Source organism: Lemur catta, chromosome 14 (genome assembly GCF_020740605.2).
Source record: "Lemur catta isolate mLemCat1 chromosome 14, mLemCat1.pri, whole genome shotgun sequence".
Classification (NCBI taxonomy): domain Eukaryota; kingdom Metazoa; phylum Chordata; class Mammalia; order Primates; family Lemuridae; genus Lemur; species Lemur catta.
This window is the reverse complement of record NC_059141.1, coordinates 22572079-22595163: the sequence shown is the minus strand read 5'-3', so window position 1 is coordinate 22595163 and position 23085 is coordinate 22572079. Positions and strand designations below refer to the sequence as shown.

Below are 23085 nucleotides of genomic sequence, written 5' to 3'. Positions count from 1 at the left end.
ATCAGAGTAGGGAATGAAGACTGGAGAACTAGACTGGAAAAGCACTCAGACAAGTAGTAGGAATTTGGGAAGAGGTAATTTCATAAGAAGGAGATGAATCAATTACTCTCATTAGTTGCTCTGAGGACAGGATAAGGAATAATAAGCCAGAGCTGCCATTGGGCACACATGTCAAACCCCATGCCCAGCTAGAGCCACACGTGTCTCCATGGCTGCAGAGTACAGGTGGGTAATGCTAACTCAGGAATATCTTCTCATACTGCCTGGGTCTGGACTGCTTTGGGAGAGAAGATGCACACCCAATCCCAGAAGATCCCTCAAGTCTTGTTTTATCAGCCTTTGGAAAACTGCAGTTGTTCCCTAGAAGCCCACTCGCACAGTAGAACCCAGTGGCTGGGAATCGGCCCCCAAGAGACACAGGCAGAGACAAGGGTGAGGCACTCACCAGCTCTTTGAAGAAGGCAGCTTCCTTGTGCTGCTCTGAGTAGCGCTCATACTGGTCTAGGCCATCCTGCAGCTTCAGTGTGAGTGTGTCATAGTTGGCTCGCACCACCTCCAGTACCTGGGGGACGTCAAGGGCCAGGCAGGGCTTAGACCATGCAAATCCCAGGTCACTTAGTCCCACACTGCTGCCCTATTGGGTTGGATTCAGTTTGGGATAACACCCCCAAAGACGCTTGCTCACTATGGGAGTAATTCTTCAGGCTTTTGGTACCACTGTCTAATCTCTTTCATTCCCTGCCTTTCCTAACCAGTTCAGCTTGGTCACCAAGGCTGTTTACTGGATATGGTAAAAAAGCATGAGAAGAGGTGATGGAACAGTGAGTGTCTGAGCTCACCAGTATCCCTGATACCATCAATGTGCTCTCAGCCCTATCCTGAAGCTTTCTCTGACCAGGCTGTTACAGTTGCTGCGACTTTGCCAATGTCTCCTTCCTTCTCCCTTTCTGGGAACCACATTTCTTCAGTCTTGGGATGTTCCTCAGCACCATCTGCCACTTGTTTTCATCTCTCAGTGCCAACTCGATCTTCCTATCCAGTGCCTGGATTGAACTTTCAGGTATCCCAGCCTTGGGGTGTAGGGGACACTTTTAAGACTAAGCCAGAGTTTTTGTTCTGATGAAGGGTCTCTCTCCCATAATACCTCTCTGATTTTCTATGGGGATAGGACTGACTCTAGACTTCCGCTGACTCTAGGAACATTGGATATCTGTGGTTACAGAAAGAAAGGACTATCCTAGCCAGGCCTGATGTGACTTTAACTTATAAGATCATGAATCAAAGACAAGAACAGTCGGGGGGAGAGGCACTACATCAAGTCAGAAGAAGCAAGCTGAGAAAAAAGAGAGACCAGGAGAGACAATGACTATGCACTCTGTAATCTCAGTGAAGCTGATCTGCCCTGGAGGAAAGCCTATGACATCATGGAGAGCTCCGTACTCAGTAGGGAGTTTGAGGGGAAATAAGTGAGTGATGAGGGACACTTAGCTTTGACAGAAGGTGGTAAGAGTAGGGAATAGGGGAAGGAAATAAGCCAGATTCAGGACAGGTCAGGAAAGACTCCTGAGGGGTGCAGGTGGATTGTTCCTTGCACCAGTCCAAATTTGAGCCAGGGCAAACTTCACTTGATAGCAAACAGTGCCTGCCAAGAATTCCAGAAGAGAGAGAAGGGCTGGAGAGCATGGAAAGGCTTATGACTCTATGAGAGAGTTGCTGAGTTTGGGTTTGGAGGGAAAGGAGAGCTAGGTCAAAGGTCTGGCCCAGCTTTCTTCCATGCGGACACCCAGCTTCACAAGATCATTTTGCCTGGCTGTTTCCCACAGACCATAGTATAGGCTAGTTCCTCTACTTCTCATTCCTTTTATCAGCTCTGTAGGCAGGAAGACTGGTACCCAACAATGGCAGTCACCCACAAAGTAATCTGGCCCTCTCATGTACATGGGCTGCACTCGTGGCTGGAATATCTACAGCCAAGGTCTTGGCTCAGAAGTGAATGGCTCAAGCCCAGAAAAAGGCAAAATTCCTGAAGATGGAACCAGCTCCCAGGAACCAGGCAGAATGGAATATATGTTTTCCTAAGCCCTGAAATCTGGGTAGCCTCAGTAATGCCTATGACCTAGCAACCTGGGCTCAGTCTTACCTGAGGGGTATCAGGTGCCAAAAGAAAAACACCATGCTAAAGCCAATTTCTGAGAAAAATGTGTAGTATGTGAATAGATGGCTATACCTTCTGACTACATCCTGAGAGCCTCAGGCTTCCAGTAAGGCTGCCTTGCTTGATTACCTGGGCTTTCTCCTCTTGCCAAGGCAGAGTGGAAGATCTAAGGTCTTAGAACAGGGATTTTTTTTCTTTCCCAGTAAAGTTGGCTTTTGCCAGTATGGCCTAGTACAGTTTGTTGCAGGGAGGTAAAAGCAGAGAAGGCACCTGAGCTACTACCTCCTTGGAAAGAAACTAGAAGCTTGTCAGGACTTAGAGAATATATGATCTCAGCTCTCCTCTTGTCCAGATGCTGCCTATTGCCACCTCCTCCTTCCCTGTTTTTTGTGGGCTTACTTCCTTTCTTCCTCTTTTACCCTAAGTTGCCTGTTGGTTCATCTAGTCTCTGCTGTCGCCTGCCCTCATCACTTTCCTTTTACTCCCAGGGGAAGACATTCTAAATTCAAGTCTAGGCCCCAGGCCATCCCGGACTTCAGAGCACTAGGGGGTACTTGGGCTAGCCTGGGACTTTGCTTTCTATAGCTTTAGACTTTAGGAACATGTCCCATTTGAGCCTCAACGCTGGCCTGGGACATGGCAAAGGCAGCACTTAGGCAAGGGGCAATCTCTCAGAGCCCCGGTGTGCCTAATGGCCTTAGGATTTACTACAATTTGCAGCCTCGGTATCCAGCTTCCTTGCAACTCCAAAGACCCCTCCCAGGATGAAATCCCTTTCTAAACCATCAGTTAACAGGCTACGCTGAAGCTAAAGTTTTCTTGCATCAGCTGTTGGGCTTGTGGGATTCCTAGAATCATGTCCATCACTGTAGCTCAAGGTAGCATCAAAGTCAGTAAATCACCTACAAGTCATATGCTCTCTCTGTAAGGAATCCTTACACCCCTACCTATGACCCTCAGTAGATAGGAACTTGGGTCCTGGCAAGGGCCTGATAAAAAGATAACTGAATTGGGAGTTCTACTCTTGCTATAGAACTTCAGACAATTCACCTAACCTCTTTGAGTCTCAGCCTTTCTCTCTGTAAAATAGAACTTTAACTCACCTTCTTAAAATGATATGAGAGTAAAAGTTTTAAGTTCCTGAAAGTAACATACGTTTGATGGAAACAGTGTCATCCCAGTGGCTACGGAGCTACCTGGACAGCTCCTGGGACTTAAGAATAACTACCTTCACAGTCCAGGAAGTATCTACCTATTTCAAACTGTCCCAAAGATCCTACATGCATAAATGATTCTTCATCACAAGGGAACATCTTCTGGACTCAAGTGGAAGACCGGGGATATACAAATGGCCTCAGTTTCAAAGATCCCATGCCCTCTTCTTTGCCTTAAAACACTGCCTCAACTCAGACAAGGGAAAAACAAACTGGGTAAGGGTAGGAAAGACCTAAACACCTGCCCCTGAGGTCTCTGGAGGGAAAGAGCCTGAGAAGACAGCATTAAAAACATAGGCTCTGAGGTCAGAAAGCTAAATTGTAGTCCCAGATCAACCACTAATTAGCTATATAAATTCATACAAGTTTCTTAATCTCTTTAAGCCCCAGTTTTCATACTTTAAAATGGGGATAACACTATCTACCTCATAAGACTGATGTGGGGATGCAATGACATGATTGTCCAATGCTTGGCACATAATGAATAGTCAATAATGTTACAAATTTTATAATTAAAGCCTCTTTCTGGTGATAAGGGGTATCTGGAAGTTCCGAGTGTCTCCAGATAGTTCTAACTATAAGCCAGAAGCTAGGGCCTCACACATCTTCATTTAGCCCATGGGGGATTCTGGTGAAGAGGAAATTACAGTCCCTATTCAGTGTGAAAGCAAGCCTCCCATAATGACCTCACTGTTATCAGTGTAAACGGCAATGCATCAGCCAGAAGTGAGAGAATGCCCAGTACAACTTTGGTAATGCAAGGAGATATAGGTTATACTAACGAAAACCTGAGCCCAGAGGCTTGGCCTTGCTTGACACAGGTTGTGAGCCACATCAGCCCACATCAGCCACATCTTGGCCACATCAAGATCAGGATGTCTTCAATGACAGGAAATAGATGAGATCCCAATGCAAGAGGTTAGTTCAAAATTGCTGCTAAGATTTCAGACACATACAAACCCTAGTACAATATGCATTCCCCACAGACAGTTCAGTAGCCTATGCCCCATTTTTTTTTAAAGCAGGGCCTTTGTTTTTTGTTTTGTTTTTATTTTGTTTTGTTTTAGAGACAGGGTCTTACTTTGTCACCTAGGCTGGAGTACAGTGGTGTGATCATAGCTCATTGCAACCTTGAAATCCTGGGCTCAAGTGATTCTCCTGCCTCAGCCTCCCATGTAGCTGGGACTACAGGCACATACCACCACACCTGGCTAATTTTTTTTTTTTTTTTTAATTTTAGAGACGGGATATCGCTATGTTACCCAGGCTGGTCTTGAACTCATGGCTTAAAGTGATTCTCCCGCCTTGGCTTCCCAAAGTGCTAGGATTACAGGTGTGAGCCATTGTGCCCGGTCTCTATTTTTCATTCTTCTTTTTTTTTAGACTGAGTCTCACTCTGTCACCTGGGCTAGAGTGCTGTGGTGTCAGCCTAGGTCACAGCAACCTCAAACTCCTGGGCTCAAGCAATTCTCCTGCCTCAGGCTCCTGAGTAGCTGGGATTACAGGCATGCACCACCACACCCAGCTACTTTTTCTATTTTTAGTAGAGATGAGGTCTCACTCTTGCTCAGGCTGGTCTCGAACTCCCAAGCTCTAGCAATCTTCTGCCTCAGCCTCCTAGAGTGCTAGGATTGTAGGCATGAGCCACTGTGCCCGGCCCCTAATTTTTAATTTAATTTGATGTGTGTGTGTGTGTGTGTGTGTGTGTGTGTGTGTGTGTGTGTGCACGCACGCAGGGGAGTCTCACTATTTTGCCCAGGCTGATGTCAAATTCCTGGGCTCAAGCAATCTTCCCATCTCAGCCTTCTGAGTAGCTGGGATTATAGGCACACACCACTGTGCCCAGAATATTTTCTTATAATATTATGAAGATTAGAATATATAAAATAAATATAAAAACATAAATGACAGAATCTAGCAAATAGAAGGTACCAAATGAATGAGGGCTACTGAGATGAAAACAAGAGGAAAAATGGCAATAGAAAGTATCTGATGTATTCAAATAGCTGGTTAAATGGTGGCCAGGAGAGCCTAGAGTTATCCCTAGCATCTGAGGACAGTACCATGTAAGGCAACCATACCTCTTTTTGCCAAAGTGTTACCATAGGGACAGAACAATAGAATTAAAAGTTCTGGGCCGGGCGCAGGGGCTCATGCCTGTAATCCTAGCATTCTGGGAGGCTGAGGTGGGAGGACTGCTTAAGCTCAGGAGTTTGAGGCCAACCTGAGCAAGAGCAAGACCCCATCTCCACAAATAATAGAAAAAATTAGCCAGGTGTGGTGGCACACGCCTGTAGTCCCAGCTACTCGGGAGGTTGAGGCAGGAGGATTGCTTGAACCCAGGAGTTTGAGGTTGCTGTGAGCTAGGCTGATGCCACGGCACTCTAGCCCAGGCAACAGAGTGAGCTCACTCTGTCTCCAAAAAAAATAAATAAATAAAAGTTCTGGAAGGAACCTTTAAAATCACCTACCTAGTTCATGGCCCTCATTTCACAGATGAAGAAACAGATGTCTAGAAAGACTGTAAATTGCACAAAGCCACAAAACTAGGATTAGATACCAGAATTTTCTGACTCCCAATCTATTGTTCTTCCTGTACTAGCAGACTGGTCTAACTTGGGACCTGTTCTTGGGTTTATAAGGCTAAACTTGGTCTTCAGAGACCAAAGATTCAAGGAATTCAAACTCTCTCCTCCTAAGAGCTGGGAAAGTAACCTGGTGAAGACCTGATTTTGAGCATTAATGACTACCAGCCTCCTCTGGGCTCCAGAGCTTGCCAATTTCCACCAGTAGCAACTGAAAGATCCTGCTCAACTTTGTTGATAGTTGGTATAAACCACCACCAAAACTTTATAGACTATTCCAAACTCATCAGCAAAATCTGATTTTGGCTGATGTTTTGATTGCTCAATACTCATTTCAAAGTCTTTCATTTTTAATTGGGTTTTTTAGGCCTCAGCCAACCTGTGGTCTTTAGGCCTGGGGAGAAGTGTTAAAAGGATTCAATAAATCTTCTACAATGAAGGCTCATACCTCACGGCCAATCTCCCAAAGAGACTGTAATCATCCTGTTCCACTTCCATGCAGTTCTGCTTTAACCCTGTCAAATCCCTAATCATAGAAAAATTAATCTCTGGGTAGCATGAAAGAGATATCAGAGTTAAAATGGAATTAGGAGGGAAAAGAATAAGGCTTTTTATTGTATTTTTATGATAATCTCCATCTATCCCTCCCACTGGACCCTAACCATTTGTTCTACTTCAGATATTTACTCATTAGAGAACATGCAGGAAGGACAGCTTGAGGGATCAAGCCCTGAAACCACAAACAAGATCATCACCAGGCATAAGTCTGGACACTGCCTTTCCTTCTCTTTCCCATCATTTAGAAGCAACTGAGCAGGCAGTGGCTTATTCTATAATATAAGCTGATGATGAAGAAATAATGAGTTTGGTCCATGGAAAGTTGGGTAATGGAGTTTATCCCTCACAATTGTTCAGGTTTGGGACACATCTATCCTGGCACCCACAGAATCAAGAAGATCTGAATAATTAGGTTTACTCCTCATGCCACCCTTCCAAACTGTTCATAGCTCTGATCTCCTGGTCCTAGCATAATGTCCTATCCCTAAAAGAAATAGTGCTTAGCACACAGCAGACCTTCAGTAACGATCACTGGCAAATGGATTGTTAAAGATGAGAGGAAGGTCCAAGTAGCTGCAGCCAGTTTTTATGAAAAAGACAGACTGAGGTCTCCCTCTCATTATCTGTGGAGGGACAGGTCAAATATACATCCCTCAGCCAGGAAGGCTGAAGCCTTTTTCCTTCCAATACCTAGTAAACTTCCTTAAACTCAAAGGAAGATATCCTTTCCTATAAAAATAAGGATGACCTACTCAGGGCATTGCATAACTCCCGTCTCTGGATTTGTTATAGAGCTGAAATGCTCTGTAAACTTTGGTGAGAGACTGAAAGAGAAATATAAGGCCTAATCTTTCATTTTCTCTGAAAGGACTTAATCTAGCCTCCCACCCTTTCCTTTACTTTCCTAAAGCCAGACCTTCCCCAGAACTAGTTATGTATCTTCCAATGGGGAACAGCCAGCCCTCTTCTCTCCCACAAGCAATAAAGGTCTGTCCCTAACTTTGCAATTTCACCAGTCTAAGGACAGCCTCTCAGTAGCATTCTCACAATTAAGTTAAGTGGTAGTCAGCTGTTAGACAACTTGGAAGAGGAATTCTGATGAAAGAGAAACAAAAAGCCAATTCTTCTTCCCCCATAATCTATATTTATGCTTCCAAATTCAGGGCTAGTTAAAGCTAAACAAGAAGCCCTGCAAAGATGTTCTTGAAGTAAATATCCTGGCAGGTCACTGTTGGGACTAGTTGCACCTGGGTGCTGAAAAAGAGTTTCACCCAATAGTTAGTAATATTCAAGATAGCATAGTGGTTAAGAGTCAGCCTGCCTGGACTCATATCCTATCTTCATCACTTACTAGCAGGGTGGAGCTAGATGAGCCTCAGTTTTCTCATCTTTAAAATGGGAATAATAATAATTTCATCATATAGAGTTTTTTCTGAGAACTAAATAAGGCAATGTATACACAGTGCCAAGTGTATCACTTGACATATAGAAAGTACTTATTAACTGTAGTAATAACTATTATTTTTTTTCACCTTGATATGACCCTAGGAATAACTTTTTTTTGTAACCACCTATCCCCATGCTCTAGAATAACTTTTTAGGGCCTGAAATTGAGAAATTTGACCTATTTCCATAGCTTCCCTTTCAACCACTGCCATAAACAAGCAAACTCCCCCCATTCCTGTAACCTTTTGGGAAGATATCTGAATTCTATAGGCTTCCCAATGAGGGATTTCCTGTGGAAGAAAAACATACTGCTTTGGGTTTTGTGCATTATCAGATGTAAGCAGATTGGCAGGCCCTCTCTTAGAGAAACAAACATGCTATTACTACTGATTTCTTCACTGAAATTTTTCATAGCCAGATGCTTACTTAGCACCCTGAAGGAGACTTGGTGTGACATTATGGATTTTTCACATACTTTAACAGAGTCCTAATAAATAGAAAACAGCCAACATGCTTGTGGACTAATTTAGTAACACAGGCCCAACCAAAAAAGAAAGGAATCTCTAATCAAGGTCACATGGTAAGATTACAGTTAGACCCTGACAGTATACTCAGCACTGTTCTCAACACTGCGATAAGCTTCTAAAGCCCTCAGAGCCAAGTCCTGCATTTATGGAGCTAACAAGCAAAGTGAAGAATCAAGATAAACCACCACTGATAGGCATAGCTGCAGACATAAGCACACATAACAGGGTTGAGCCAGTAGCACTAAGTGTGATTTGGAGTCAGCTGCATAGCTGATCAGTGAATGGGCAGCTAGGTTAGGATAATGTCACACCTTTTAAGACAGGGAAAAGGAATCCAAGCTCTCGTCTCTTTTGTCTACCATCTCTTCCACTTTACATTACTGTGGCAGCTAATTCTGAGTACAAAATTCTCCACTAGTGTAGCAGGGCCTTCAAGACAGCAGCTGCAGAAAGGACCATTAGCTTGGACAGGTTTGTGACTCTGGCACTGACAGCTTAGGCTTCATCAGGGCCAATCACCTGAAGGGCAGATTGTTCAGGCTCAGCTCTGACACTGAAAAAATAAGTCCTGTACAAAGGATGAACAAAAGATGTAAAGGGTAAGGAAGTAATGTCATTTTACTTTCAAAATATACAAGCTATATATAGTTGCAGTTTATCAGAAATCAGGTTTGATCCATTCTGAAATGCCCTTCTGACGTGTGTTCAATCTAGTGACAAATTTCAACTGCATAAATTCAGCTCAAATGTGCAGTGTACTCATTAGATAACTGTCCAAAACAACCTAAGCAGACATACATGGTGATCTTTGAGCAGCCAGGTTCAAAGACTTGCTGAGCTATTTTTAGCACTTGTTTGCATATAGCAATGAAAAGATTTGTATTTCAGAAAACAAGGAGAAGAAACAATTAGATTCTTGAGTTCCAAGGCTACCCAGAGGAGACTATTGGCTTCTTTCAGATGCTACCTGCTTACCCTTCTGTTACACAGGACAAAACCTGGTCCATGTTCAGATGGGCAGGACCTAACAGAGGCATAGTGACCAAGCAGATAGTTAAAAGGACAAAATATCAGAGACCCAAAAGCTTCATGTTCAAACTCTCCTTGCTGTTTTGAGAGAGTTGAGGGTTGAGACTTTGTAAATGATCAATGTTAAGGCTGAGATCTAGGCTCAGGAATAGAAGGAAAAAAGAGAGAAAGGGAATAGATACCTTTTAGTGAATTATCTTAAAAAGGACATAAAAATGCTCACAATATATATATATACACCATTTCCCAATATCCATTCAAGACTTTCCTCTGTAGTAACTGAAAAAAGAGGAAGGAAAAAAGAGAATGAAGCAGGAAGAGACTATATATATATATATATTTCATGCAAGACAAGGTTCTCTGAAAAGTGTGTGAAACTAAAAAGAAACTCAACTGGGTAACTCAGGGTATACTGTAATGTTTTACAGTGGTTCAGGATTTCCACTTGCAGTCATGATAGAGTAACTGAGAACTGGGAAAGAAATCACTCTTTTCAGACACTGGATAACAAACAGTGCAGTGCCGAGCGCGGTGGCTCACGCCTGTAATCCTAGCACTCTGGGAGGCCGAGACAGGAGGATCGCTCAAGGTCAGGAGTTCAAGACCAGCCTGAACAAGAGCGAGACACCCGTCTCTACTAAAAAAAAATAGAAAGAAATTAACCAGACAACTAAAAATATATAGAAAAAGTTAGCCGGGCATGGTGGCGTGTGCCTGTAGTCCCAGCTACTCGGGAGGCAGGAGGATCGCTTGAGCCCAGGAGTTTCAGGTTGCTGTGATCTAGGCTGCTGCCATGGCACTCTAGACCAGGCAACAGAGTGAGACTCTGTCTCAAAAAAAAAAAAAAAAAAAAAAACAGGCAGTGTGGGACAAAAATCCTGAGAGAAGGAAAACAAACAAGGTGAGCATGAAGGGCCTTGCTGGACTAGGGAGACATATTGGAGTTTGGGGAGGCAGAAGTAGCTGGAATTTGTGAGGCAGATTATCAGAGAGGAGGGAGATCGGCAGAGAAAGACCTTCAGAAATTTGCACAGTGTTCTCACTGAATCTGTTCCTGAATAATAAGGGCTGCATGTGTGAGGTCTGACTCAACCAGGTCAGACAAAAAAAGGACTGAGGATCTGTAAGCTAACATTCTCATAGCTTACACAGGACTGGAAGATGTTTGAATTTTGAACAAGAATGGAGAGTACTTCTTGAATACCTCGGGCATTCAAAAGAGACACCTTTATACATCGTTCATTTAAGGGCTCAAAGGACAAAAAAAAAAAAAAAAAAAAAGAGAGACACCAGAATGATTACACCTTAGCAGTGGCACTAAACTAGGTAGGCCTAGAGTAAAGGCTACTCTAAACCTACCCAAATGAAGGTTAAAAAGAAGTATCAAAAGGATCATGCTGCTCCACAAATAATTTACCCAATTTTCTGAATAAAGTTCAACACTGTTTAAAGAAAAACAACAAAATCTAACACTTAATAACATAACAATTGCAATGACCAGTATCCAATAAAAAAAATTACCAGACATGTCAAGAAGCACAAAAATGTGACCTATAACCAAAAGAAACACCAACCAATGGAAACAGACCCAGAAATGAGAGAGATGATGGAATCAGCAACAAAGGCATTTAAAGAGCTATTATTTTTTAAAAATCCATTAACACAATAAAGAACAAAGTGGTAGACATAAGGCACAACATGATAAAATTGCTGAAAACCAGTGTTAAAGAAACAATATTAAAACCAGCTAGAACAGCAGTCTCCAACCTTTTGGCACCAGGGACTGGTTTCATGGAAGACAATTTTTCCATGGACTGGGGGGTTGGGGAGATGACGAGTGGCTATAAATACAGATGAATCCCACCGCTCACCTCCTGCTGTGGGGCCTTGGTTCCTAACAGGCCACAGACTGGTACTGGTCCCTGGCACAGGGGTTGGGGGCTGCAGAGCTAGAAAAAAATAGACACATTACGTGGCCGGGTGCAGTGGCTCACACCTATAATCCTAGCACTCTGGGAGGCCGAGGTGGGTGGATTGTTTGAGCTCAGGAGTTTGAGACCAGCCTGAGCAAGAGAGAGACCCCAGACCCTACTAAAAATAGAAAGAAATTAGCTGGACAACTAAAAATATATAGAAAAAATTAGCCGGGCATGGTGGCGCATGGCTGTAGTCCCAGCTACTCAGGAGGCTGAGGCAGAAGGATTGCTTGAACCCAGGAGTTTGAGGTTGCTGTGAGCTAGGCTGACGCCATGGCACTCTAGCCCAGGCAACAGAGTGAGACTCTGTCTCAAAAAAAAAAAAAAAAAAAAAAGACACATTACGTACAGAAATGCAAAGATAAGAATTCACACTTCTTGTCAGAAACTATGCAAGCCAGAAGACAATGTAATGATATTTGTGTTGACTGAAAAAAATACTGTTAACTAAGAATTCTATATCTAGCAAAAACATGCTTCAGAAATAAAAGTAAAATAAAGACCTTTTCAAACAATCTGTGAGAATGTGTTGCCAAAAGTCCTATACTACAAGAGATGTTAAAAGAGATTCTTTTAGCAGAAGGAATGTTACGTTACCTGGATCTATAACTAAGAACAAAGAGCCCTAGAGATGGTAAATACATGGGTAAATAAAAATTATTTTTATATACATTTAAAAATGAGGAAAAAGATAATTGATTCTTTAAAGCAAACAATAATAACAATATATTATGAAATTTTAAATAATCCTAGAAGAAAAATGTATGACAATAGTATAAATGACAGAAAGGGAGAAATGGAAATATATTATTACAAGTCTATTACATGTTAGGTGAAGTCATATAACCTTTTCTGAAGGCATATTGTGATAAGTTAAAGATGTACATTGTAATCCCTACAGCAATCAATAAAAAAAGAAAATGAAGAAGGATAGTTAAAAAGCCAATAGTGGATATTAAATGGAATCATAAAAAAGACTCAATAAAACCAAAAGAGGACAGAAAAAGAAAAAATAAACAGATGCGAGAAATAGGAAAAAATAAGATGGTAGATTTTTAATTCAGCTATATTGATAAATAAATCTAACACTCTGATCTAAAGGCAGAGATTGTCAGACTGGATACAAAATCAAGACCCAACTAGGGTTGCCTAAAATAAATAAAATAAATAAATAAATAAAATCTACCTAAAATACAAAGACACAGGTTGGAAGTCATAAGATGGAAAAAGATATGCTGTTCAAATACTAACTAAAAGAAAGTTGAATTGCTATATTCACAGTTGAGAGAGATATAAACAAACACAAAGAGACAGTATTAAATCATAACTACATAAAATGAACTGTAGTACATACTATACTACCGTAATAATTTCGTAGCCACCTACAAATTCTGTAGCATTACTATTGGGATGAACTCAAGGGCTGCCGAGTCTGCGCTCAAAACGCTGTGTGACACTAATCAGTTCCGCATGAGCAGTTTGTCTCTCCAGTAAATTTCACATCGCAGTAAAAAACGCAGTTCTCACATATTTTTCATTATGTTTCGTGCAATACTATAAACCTTAAATAAACACCATGGGACCCATATGAAGTGCCACTAATGATGCTAGAAGTGCTCCCAAGAAGCAGAGAAAAGTCATGACATTTCAAGAAAAAGTTGAATTGCTAGATATTTTCCATAGACTGAGGTCTGCAGCTGCAGTTGCCCAACATTCCAAGATAAATGAATCCAGCATAAGGACCATTATTAAAAAAAAAAAAAAAAAGGAAATTCATGAAGGCTTTGCTGCAGCTATACCAGCATGTGCAAAAACCTTGCACTTTTTGCAAAATATCTTTTTACCTCAGACTGAAAATGTAGCTTTTATGTGGTATAGGATTGCTATAGGAAAGGCAAACCTATAGACTCTAATATGATTCAAGAAAAAGCAAAGTCATTATATGACAACTTAAAGCAAAAGGAAGGTGAAGGATCTAAAGCTGGAGAATATTTGTTTGTTTTTTTAAAGGCAGGGTCTTGCTCTGTGGCCCAGGCTGAAATGCAGTGGCATGGTCATAGCTCACTGCAGCCTCCAACTCCTGGGTTCAAGTGATCCTCTCGCCTCAGCCTCCCAAGCAGCTAGGACTACAGGTACGCATCACCATGCCAGGCTAATTTTTAAAATTTTTTGTAGAGACAGGGTTTTGCTATGTTGCCCAGGCTGGTCTGGAACTCCTAGCCAGAAGCCATTTTCCCGCCTCGGCCTCCCAAAGTGCCAAGGTGTGAGCCACTGTGCCCAGCCTAAAGCTGGAGAATTTAATACCAGCAAAGGAAGGTTTGATAATTTTAGAAAGAAGTTTGGTTTAAAAAACATCAAGATAACAGAAGCAGCTTCTGCCAACCAAAAGGCAGCAGACAAGTTCTCAGATGCCATTAAGAAAATCATTGAGAAGAAAAGACATCTGGCCTGAACAGGTTTTTAATGCAGATGAAAGTACACTATTCTGGAAACAAAAATTGCCACAAAGGACATTTATTAGTGAGGAAGGATTTAAGGTAGGAAGGGAAAGGCTAACTCTACCGTTTTGTGCAAATGCAGTCGGGTTTATGATCAGGACTGCCCTTATCGAGCCTTGAAGGGAAAAGATAAACACCAACTGCCGATCTTCTGGTTATACAAGAAGGCCTGGACAATGAGAACACTGTTTCTGGATTGGTTCCATTGATTCTTTGTCACTGAAGTCAGGAAGTACCTTGCCAGTAAGAAACTGCCTTTTAAATGTTCTTTTGATACTAGACAATGCCCCTGGCCAGCCCAACACCAACAGCATCAAAATGCTCTACTTGCACTGTTAACACGATATCTCTAATTCAGCCTCTAAATCAGGGAGTCATAAGGACCTGTAAGGCTCATTACACGTAGTACTCTATGGAAAGGACTGTCAATGCTAGGAAGAGAACCCCAATGGAGAGATCATGGTTAAAGTTTAGAAGGATTATACCACTAAAGATGCCATCGTTGTTATTGAAAAAAGCCATGAAAGCCATCAAGTCCCAAACAATAAATTCCTGCTGGAGAAAACTATGTCCAGATGTTATGCATGACTTCACAGGATTTACAACTGAGCTGATCAAGGAAATCATGAAAAAGATTGTTGATATGGTAAAAAAAAAAAAAAAAAGGTGGAGGGTAAAGAGATTCAAGATACGGATCCTGGAGAAATTCAAAAACTAAGAGATACCACACCAAAGGAATTAAAAGACGACTTGATGGAGATGAGTTCTTCCAAACCAGTGTCAGACAATGAAGGCAATAACATAGAAACAGCAGTGCCGGAAAATAAATTCATATTAGATAATTGGCAGAAAAGTTCCAATTATTCAAGACTGCTTTTGACTTCTTTTATAACATGGACCCTTCTAAGATAAAGGTCTGGAAACTAAAGCAAATGATGGAAGAAGGATTGGTACCACATAGAAACATTTTTAGAGAAATGAAAAATCAAAACTGTCAGACACAAATTATGATGTATTTCCATAAAATTACACCAAGTATGCCTGTCTGTCCTGCTTCCCCTTATACCTCCTCCACATCCTCTGCCTCTGCCACCCCGATACAGCAAGACCAGCCCCTCTTCCTCCTCTTCTGTCTACTCAACATGAAGATAATGAGGATGAAGACCTTCATGATGACCCACTTCCATTTAATGAATAGTAAATATACTTTCTCTTCCTTATGGTTTTCTTAACATTTTCTTTCCTTTAGCTTGCTTTATTATAAGACTACAGTACATAATACATATAATACATGAAATATGTGTTAATCAACTGTTATCGGTAAGGCTTCTAGTCAACAGTAGGCTATTAGTAGTTACGTTTTGGGGGGATCAAAGGTTATATGTGAATTTTCAACTGTGTGAGGGCTTGATACCCCTAACCCCCACATTGTTCAATGCGCAATTGTAGATAGAAAATCAGTAGAGAGAGAGAAGATTTAAATACTATCAACCCACTTGACTTCTAAAAGGCATTTAAGGCAAACTCAACAGCAGAACACATTCTTTTCAAATGCATACAGAACAATCAATAAGACAGATCACATGCCAGACCATAAAACAAATCTCAATAAATTTAAAAGGGCTGGGCACTGTGGCTCACAGCCTAAACAAGAGGGAAACCCCGTCTCTACTAAAAATAGAAAAATTAGCCAGGCATGGTGGTGGACGCCTGTAGTCTCAGCTACTTGGGAGGTTGAGGCAGGAAAATCACTTGAGCCCAGGAGTTTGAGCTTGCAGTGAGCTATGATAACGCCACTGCATTCTAGCCGGAGCAACACAGTGAGACCCTGTCTCAAAAAACAAAACAAAAAATAAGTAAATAAATAAATTTAAAGGGACTGTAATTACACAGAGTATATTTTCTGACAAACAGGCAATTAAATAAGAAATTAACAATAGAAATATATCTGGAAAAAAAATCCCCAAATAATGGAAATGAAACAGCACACTTCTAAATATTATCAGAGAAATGAGAAAATATTTTGAACTGAATGAAAATAAAAACAGAACATATCAAAACTCATGGGATGTCGCTAACAGGGGAGATTTATAACACTGAATTTTTATATGAGAAAAAAAGAAAGATCTAAAATCAATGACTTAAGTTTCTACCTTATGAAATTATAAAAAGAAAAGCACATTAAACCGAAGAAATCAGAAGAAAATAATAAAGATAACCATATAAAACAATGAAATAGAAAAACAACAGAAAATCAATGAAACTAAAAGCTGATTCTTTGAAAAGATTAATACAAATTGATAAACTTCTAGCCAGATTGATAAGGAACAAGCGAAAAAAGGCACATATTACCCATATCATGAATGTGAGGGGACATCACTCTAAATCCTATAGGCATTTCAAGGAAGAGGGAGAATATTATGAACAACTTATGCCAATAAATTTAACAACTTGTATGAATAACTAACTTCCTTAAAGACACTAATTACTAAAACTGGCTCAAGAACAAGTAGAAGGCAGAACGTGGTGGCTCACACCTGTAATCCTAGCACTCTGGGAGGCCGAGGCGGGAAGATCCTTGAACTCAGGAGTTCAAGACCAGCCTGAGCAAGAGCAAGACCCCCGTCTCTACTTAAAATAGAAAAATTAGCCAGACACAGTGGCTAATACTGTACTAAGTCCCCGTACTAAGTTTGACAGTCTGTATCTCTGACATTTCATTTTGATGCTCTTATTTTATTTTTATGGTGAAGGCATATCCTCATTCCTTCAAACACATGGTTTGGTTTGTGATTATCTTTCATATTCTTTTTAAGAGCAATTTTTATGAAACCATGGATAAATCAAAAATTCAAGTTGTTTTCGAAAATGAGCTCTGTCGTGGAAAAAATGCAGCGCAGACAGTTCGAAATATTAATGAAGTGTTTGGAAAGGATGTGGCTAATGATTGCACAGTACGTCGATGATTTGAGAAGTTCTGTGCTGGTGACTTTAATCTTGAAAATGAGCCACGTGGGCGACCTGAGACCAAGGTGGACAATGATGAACTGAGCTGTAGTACAAGAGAATCCATCTCAACCTACAAGCGAAACAGCAGCAAGGTTTGACATGGACCATTTGAAACAAATGGGCAAAGTAAAGAAGCTGGACAGATGAGTACCACATGAATTAAACAAAAGTGTCAGAAGAGAAATCGTCTCAACGTTTGCCTTTCTTTGCTGTCACAACATAAAGGCGAACCATTTCTACACTGTTGTTAAATGTAATGAAAAATGAATTCTTTTTGACAATCACAAGCATTCAGCACAATGGTTGGATAAAGATGAAGTGCTAGAACACCGTCCCAAACTGAATATTCCTCAAAAAAAGCTAATGGTGTCTGTTTGGTGGTCCAGCACTGGTATTATCCACTACAGCTTCATGAAACCTGGTCAATGGATTACAGTGGATGTTTACAGTAACTAGTTGGATGAAATGATGAGGATGCTTGCAATGAAGCAGCCAAGATTGGTTAATAGAGACAGGCCAATCCTTGTGCAAGACAACATTCAATCACATGTCTCACAAACAACACTCAAACTACAGAGGCTGGACTTGGAAACTCTGTGTTATCCACCATATTCACTAAACCTTGTACCAACTGTCTACCACTTCTTCCAGGCTTTGGACTGCTTATTGCAAGGAAAAATTCAATTCTCAACAAACTGTGGAAAACATCTTTGGTGGTTTTATCGCCACTCACTCTCCAGGCTTCTTTGCTGCCTGGAGAGCTACCATTAAGATGGCAAAATGTGTCAATAATTTAGGCTCATACTTTGATTAATTGTACTGCTTCTTGTTTGAGATGTAATAAACTAAACTTTTGATTGGAAACTGGACATTTCATATTTAATGACTTAATGCTAGCACTCTTTTCAAAATAGATCAAAATGATACCTGGAGAATCTTTGGCAATATAAAAACATTCTTGAATAAGAAGTTTTAAAAGCCTCCTTCTTCCTGATAGTTGGGGAGGCTATATGTACATGGGCACAAGGAATATATGAGAAATCTCTGTACCTTCCGCTCAATTTTGCTGTGAACTTAAAACTACTCTAAAAAATAAAGTTTAAAAAAGCAAAAAAAAAAATAAATAAACCAAGTCCAGTAAATCGTAACTGGTCTAAAAAAGATGTGTGGCCATGGGCAGTAAACTTATGTCCTTTTGATCTTACTATTCCATTTTGGTTGGGGCAAGAATGATTCGGACTGATACAGCAGTAACTCTAAGCTAGGAGTTCTTAGTATGTCAATGCCAACAATTCCTCTCATTGTGCTCTTCCCCTCCATCCCTGGACAACTTCACAATCCTCCTTGACAAATTAAGTGGACTCCGGGTAGCAATCAACAGTGTTTGGAATAATTTTCAGCTGGAGACTACCCAGAAGAGGACTTTAGTGGGTATACTTACTTGGATTTTCTGACAAAATCATTTGCCAAGCTCAGGGACTTATAGGGTCCTGCCTTTACTAAGGATACCTAATGAGTGTTCTCCTTTTGCTTTTTTATGAAACTGAGGCACCAATGAAAGACATTAGATGATCATGGCTCTCCTTGTGGAAACTCACTCTGAGTAAGAGTCATCAGCCAACTATGCATTTGTAATGAGATAATATTTCACTGAGGGTTTAAGGAGAACAGGAAGGTTTATCTGTCCTTTTTGGCTTATAAAGGGTCAGGTGGAGGGTCAGGCACTGCAAGCACTCCAAATATATACTCTGAGAGAGGTCTACGGGACAGTACACAGGCAAAGGTCTAACAATAAAGTAGTGATCTTGATATATTTACTGCGAAGTCTTCAAGGGCAGGTATGAATTTTGCATTTTTATAGCCCTGTTGACAAGAGCAGAAACTTCTGTACTTTTGCACAGAAGAGAAGAAATCTGGGGAACATTAAGCCAGGGTACCCATTCCCTGTCTTAATGCCCTAAGGAGACTCAAAAGCATAGAATTCTTAGACCAAAGCAGGTCCTGAGATCTTCCTTTGAAGACAAGAATTGCTTCCTTTTTAAAGAATATTTTTATAGCTCAGAGTGGCTAAAAAACAAACAAAAAAAGCCAACAGGACAGGAACAAGAATAGCTACCTGTAACAAAACCACAGACGCCATTGAGTGAGCATCCCTCCTTCCACGGGGTGCTTATACTGACTTTCTATCCAAGATAACCTGACTATTGCTCTAGGGCACCATCACCCAAAATAATTGTTTGGAAACAATGATCTAAAAGATGGACACAAATCTCTTAGGCTATAGAAAGGTGATCTGCCTTTTAAAAGGTAACTGTTTCCTCCATACAGCCACCCTGCACATAACACGCAGAAGTTTTTTTCTTCCCCCTTTCTATTTTCATCTCCTATATTTCAGGACCAAGCCCAAATTCAGAACCAATTTAAGGTGGCCAGTTCTCCCAGTCCACCCATGCCTTTCAAGCCTGCTACCAAAGGGCTCTCCACTTCCCTGAGATTTATTGATCTGACAGGCTGACTCTGCCCTTCAGCAAGGTGGACCACATAATGAACCTCACCATGGGCGATTAATGAGAGGCCATCAGTTGGTTAAAGGAGTGGTGACAGTGACTTTTTTAATTTCCCTGGGCAGCTGCCGCCACTTCCCTGACTTTATTTGGTTGAAGCCCTAGACACCTCTTTTGAAGCTTTTCTTTGCACTAATTACAGATCCAACATACCCAGGTCCTTACCCTGCACGAGCAAGGCATCCAATCACACTAAGAGGCAGTCGAGGGAATGGGAATGGGGAAAAACATGATACACAAATACCATCTCAGAACTTCTCCTTCTCCGTGGCTTGTTGCAGGCACGGCACTCTGCCCGGCTCCAACCAAGAGGCAGATGTCTCTGTCCTCTCCACCCTAGGTTTCTTTCCTTGGAAACATATCACATCTCAGGTAGGGAGATAGAAAACACCGTCGCTCCTCCTAACTCACTGGTAATTCAACATGGGGTCTCTGCCTCCTTGCCAGGCCTCATGTATCTATCCCTCCCTTAACACAATCTTTTAATAGAAATCCCATTTGTGGGCTATGCACAGCTTCCTTTCTAGCTGGGCAGGTCATTTTTAAGACTGCAACATTATTTAAGCAAGATCACTATAAAAAGTCAAAATGTGGTCATGGTACTTAGCAAAAACATTTCTTTCTTTTTTTTTTCTTTCTGGTCAGTAGACTGGATGGAAAAAAAACATTTCTAATTAACACAGTTTATAACAGATATACAAGTTTGCATAACCATACTTCTGGCCTCTGATGTTACCATGTTCTTCCAAGTATATCTTAAAGAGTTTTGAGCCACTTTCTGAGGAAGAGGTTGCAGTGGAAATAAAACAAACTTCCCAAAGATCTACTGGAAGAAAAAAGAGGTGGCTAAAAAATAAACTGAAGAGGGAAGTCCTACCTGAACACTCTCCTCTAGTAACTGGATTAAAGGATCCTTCTTAGGTTAAACCAAGAAAGCAAGGACTGCTGTCTCCCATAACCTCTTCAAAAGCAGACAACTACTGGAATTTCTACTATCTCCAACACTGTTCCTCCTATGTACCACCAATGAACTTCACAGCTACTTGACTGACGAAGACCAAAAGTTTATATGATGGTCATTTCAAAATTCATACCTAATTGGAGAAAATGCTGACAGCAACAGAGATGAATAACACGCTGAGCTCTTCTCTACCAGTCTGCCAGTGACCTACCTCTGCAATTCATCCAGCTTGAATGTGGGACATTAAGTTTGAGATTTGGGTTTTGTTTTTTTTTTAGTGAAATGGAACTACATTAAAAACAACTAAAATTCAGTGTGCTACCTTTTAGATTTTAACCACATAAATATATTATCTATTAAAATAAATAAATAAAAACATTTTTTTAAAAGTCACTATGGGCTGGGCGCAGTGGAACAGGCCTGTAATCCCAGCACCTTGGGAGGTTGAGGCAGGAGGAGTGCTTAAGGCCAGGAGTTTGAGACCAGCCTGGGCAACACAGCAAGCCCTGTTTCTACAAAAGATAAAAATAAAAATAAATAGCTAGGCATGGTGGTACATGCCTATAGTCCTGGCTACTTGAAGGCTGAGGCAGGAAGATTGCTTGAGCCCAGGAGCTGGAGGCTGCAGTAAGCTACGATTGCCTGGGTGACAGAGCAAGACCCTGTCTCTTGAGAAAAAAAAAAAAAGGCACCATGTTCCCTTGGTATGTAGGAAAAACTTTTATTTCTCACAGTGACCTTCCCAAGATACTTGATTGGAATAAAGAGATTCTTCTCTCATTTATAAAGTTATCATACTGTGCCAGGATCCTCTACTTATGCATTTCTACCCGACTGGCAGTCAAACTCTCCAGGCCCTTCTTTAGTACTTTTTGTTCTCAATTGAATGAGCCCTTCCCAATCCAGGACCTTTCTCCATCCCCCAGGAATAAGCCCTATTATCTTCACTCTCCCTGGTTCTTCCTCCACCTTCCTATTTCTGGCTTACTGTTTCCTTCAGAACATCTGACAGACTCAGGTTGTCACACATGCCCCAGCCTGATAAAACTGAAAAAGCTCAGACAGACCTAGGTTCACATTATGGCTTTACCACCAATAGCTGTGTGACCCTGAAGAAATTACTTATTCTCTTTAGTGACCTCATCTATAAAATGATAATTATACCTACCCCAAATAGTTGATGTAAGAATTAAGTAAATAACCCAAATAAAAATGCCCAGTGCAAACTACTAGTTTTTCTTTCCTTTTATCTATTTGCATCTATTTTATTTTTTGTTTATTTACAAAAATTTTTTTCCTTTAGTTTATTTTTTTTATTTTTATTTTTTTCTGTTCTTATATCTGCATCTATTTTAAATCCAAAATACTTTCTCCTCTATCTAGGGCCTGTGGTAGTACAGCTTACCTCCTGGTCCAAGTAAGAGAGTGGTCATTCTAGCAGCACATAATCATGCAGCTTACCCTCTTATGTGGGCCTTCTCAAGATGCCCTTTATAATGTAAAGTTGATTACTGAGGATAAGCAGCTTGTAGAAAAACCTCTCTGCCTCTGACTCTATGTCTTTCTGGATGTAGTGAATCCAGTAAACAAACGACTCATACCAAACTTTTTTTCTGCCAAACAGGTCAACTGAAATGCCAGAATCTAAACAAAGGCAACAAAGAAGGCACAGTAAGATGGCCAATGCTTGATATGCTCATACTCAATAAGAGTTCCCACAGCAACCACCACTCGTGGCTATAGAAAGGCAGTGCAAGACTACAGGCTGTTGCAGAAAAACATGATGCTAAGCACAGGAAACTGAGTTAAGGCTATTGTTAGAGTCTTAAATCTGAGCTCTCCAGGACATGTCTCTGTCAAGGCGGCCTTGCATGATGGTTTGGGCCCTGTTCTAAGATGAGAAAATATTACAGGGGTCCTCAGAATGGGCTGCTCAGAGGCCTAAACTGCCCTATTTAAGACACAAAGCTTCCCTGGGGAAAACGTTTATATAGGTGGTTCCCATGGGGAAAGTGAACCACATTCACCTCCTGCTCAGAAAATGCTTCCACACAGCTTTACAGCCCACTTCTCTCAGTCTTCCTTAACAACCACTGGAGTGCTGGAGCTGGCTCACACAAGCTTGGCCTGTGAGAGCTGACTGTTAAATTTCAAGAGTTGTGAGAGCCAGCTGGCTTGATATTAGTAGCCATAGTGGGAGCATTCACACCGAACATTATAAATCAGCCACCCTTCCCACCACTTCCCCTTCCTGGTGGTGGTTAAACATTTACTAGCACACCAAGGGCCAATAACTCTGAAGCTGAAGTATTAGGCTCGGTTTTCCTCATAAGTCTTTATGCTTGTGAACTGAATCAAAGGCAATACAATTAGGACAGGGATGAGAGTCAGTGCATTAGGGATTACGGAGGCTATGATTAAATGACTGACTTGTATTTCTAAGTCATCTAACATCTGGGTGTTCTGTGACCCAAGGACATGACTTGTGGGAACTCTGGAACTCTTCTCCATTCTTTCTGTCCTTTTCAGGTCCTGCTTTTTTTTTTTTTTTTTTTTTTGAGAC

General features: G+C 41.1%; 1 protein-coding gene across 6 annotated transcripts in view; it reads right to left on the bottom strand.

Annotated features, from left to right (window-relative positions):
- ARMH3 (armadillo like helical domain containing 3) overlaps positions 1-23085 on the bottom strand; it is a 151554-nt gene that overhangs the window by 3462 nt on the left and 125007 nt on the right. For 5 of the 6 annotated variants that reach the window (XR_006739258.1, XM_045568546.1, XM_045568550.1 and 2 more), the window contains 2 exons: positions 11386-11463; positions 446-562 (listed from right to left, as the gene is read on the bottom strand). Coding sequence is in view for 5 of the 6 variants with exons in the window: in XM_045568546.1 (XP_045424502.1) it covers positions 446-562; positions 11386-11463 (195 nt within the window). In the remaining variant the exon portion in view is untranslated. The remainder of the gene's footprint in view (positions 1-445; positions 563-11385; positions 11464-23085) is intronic. The other variant, XM_045568549.1, reaches the window with a different exon arrangement.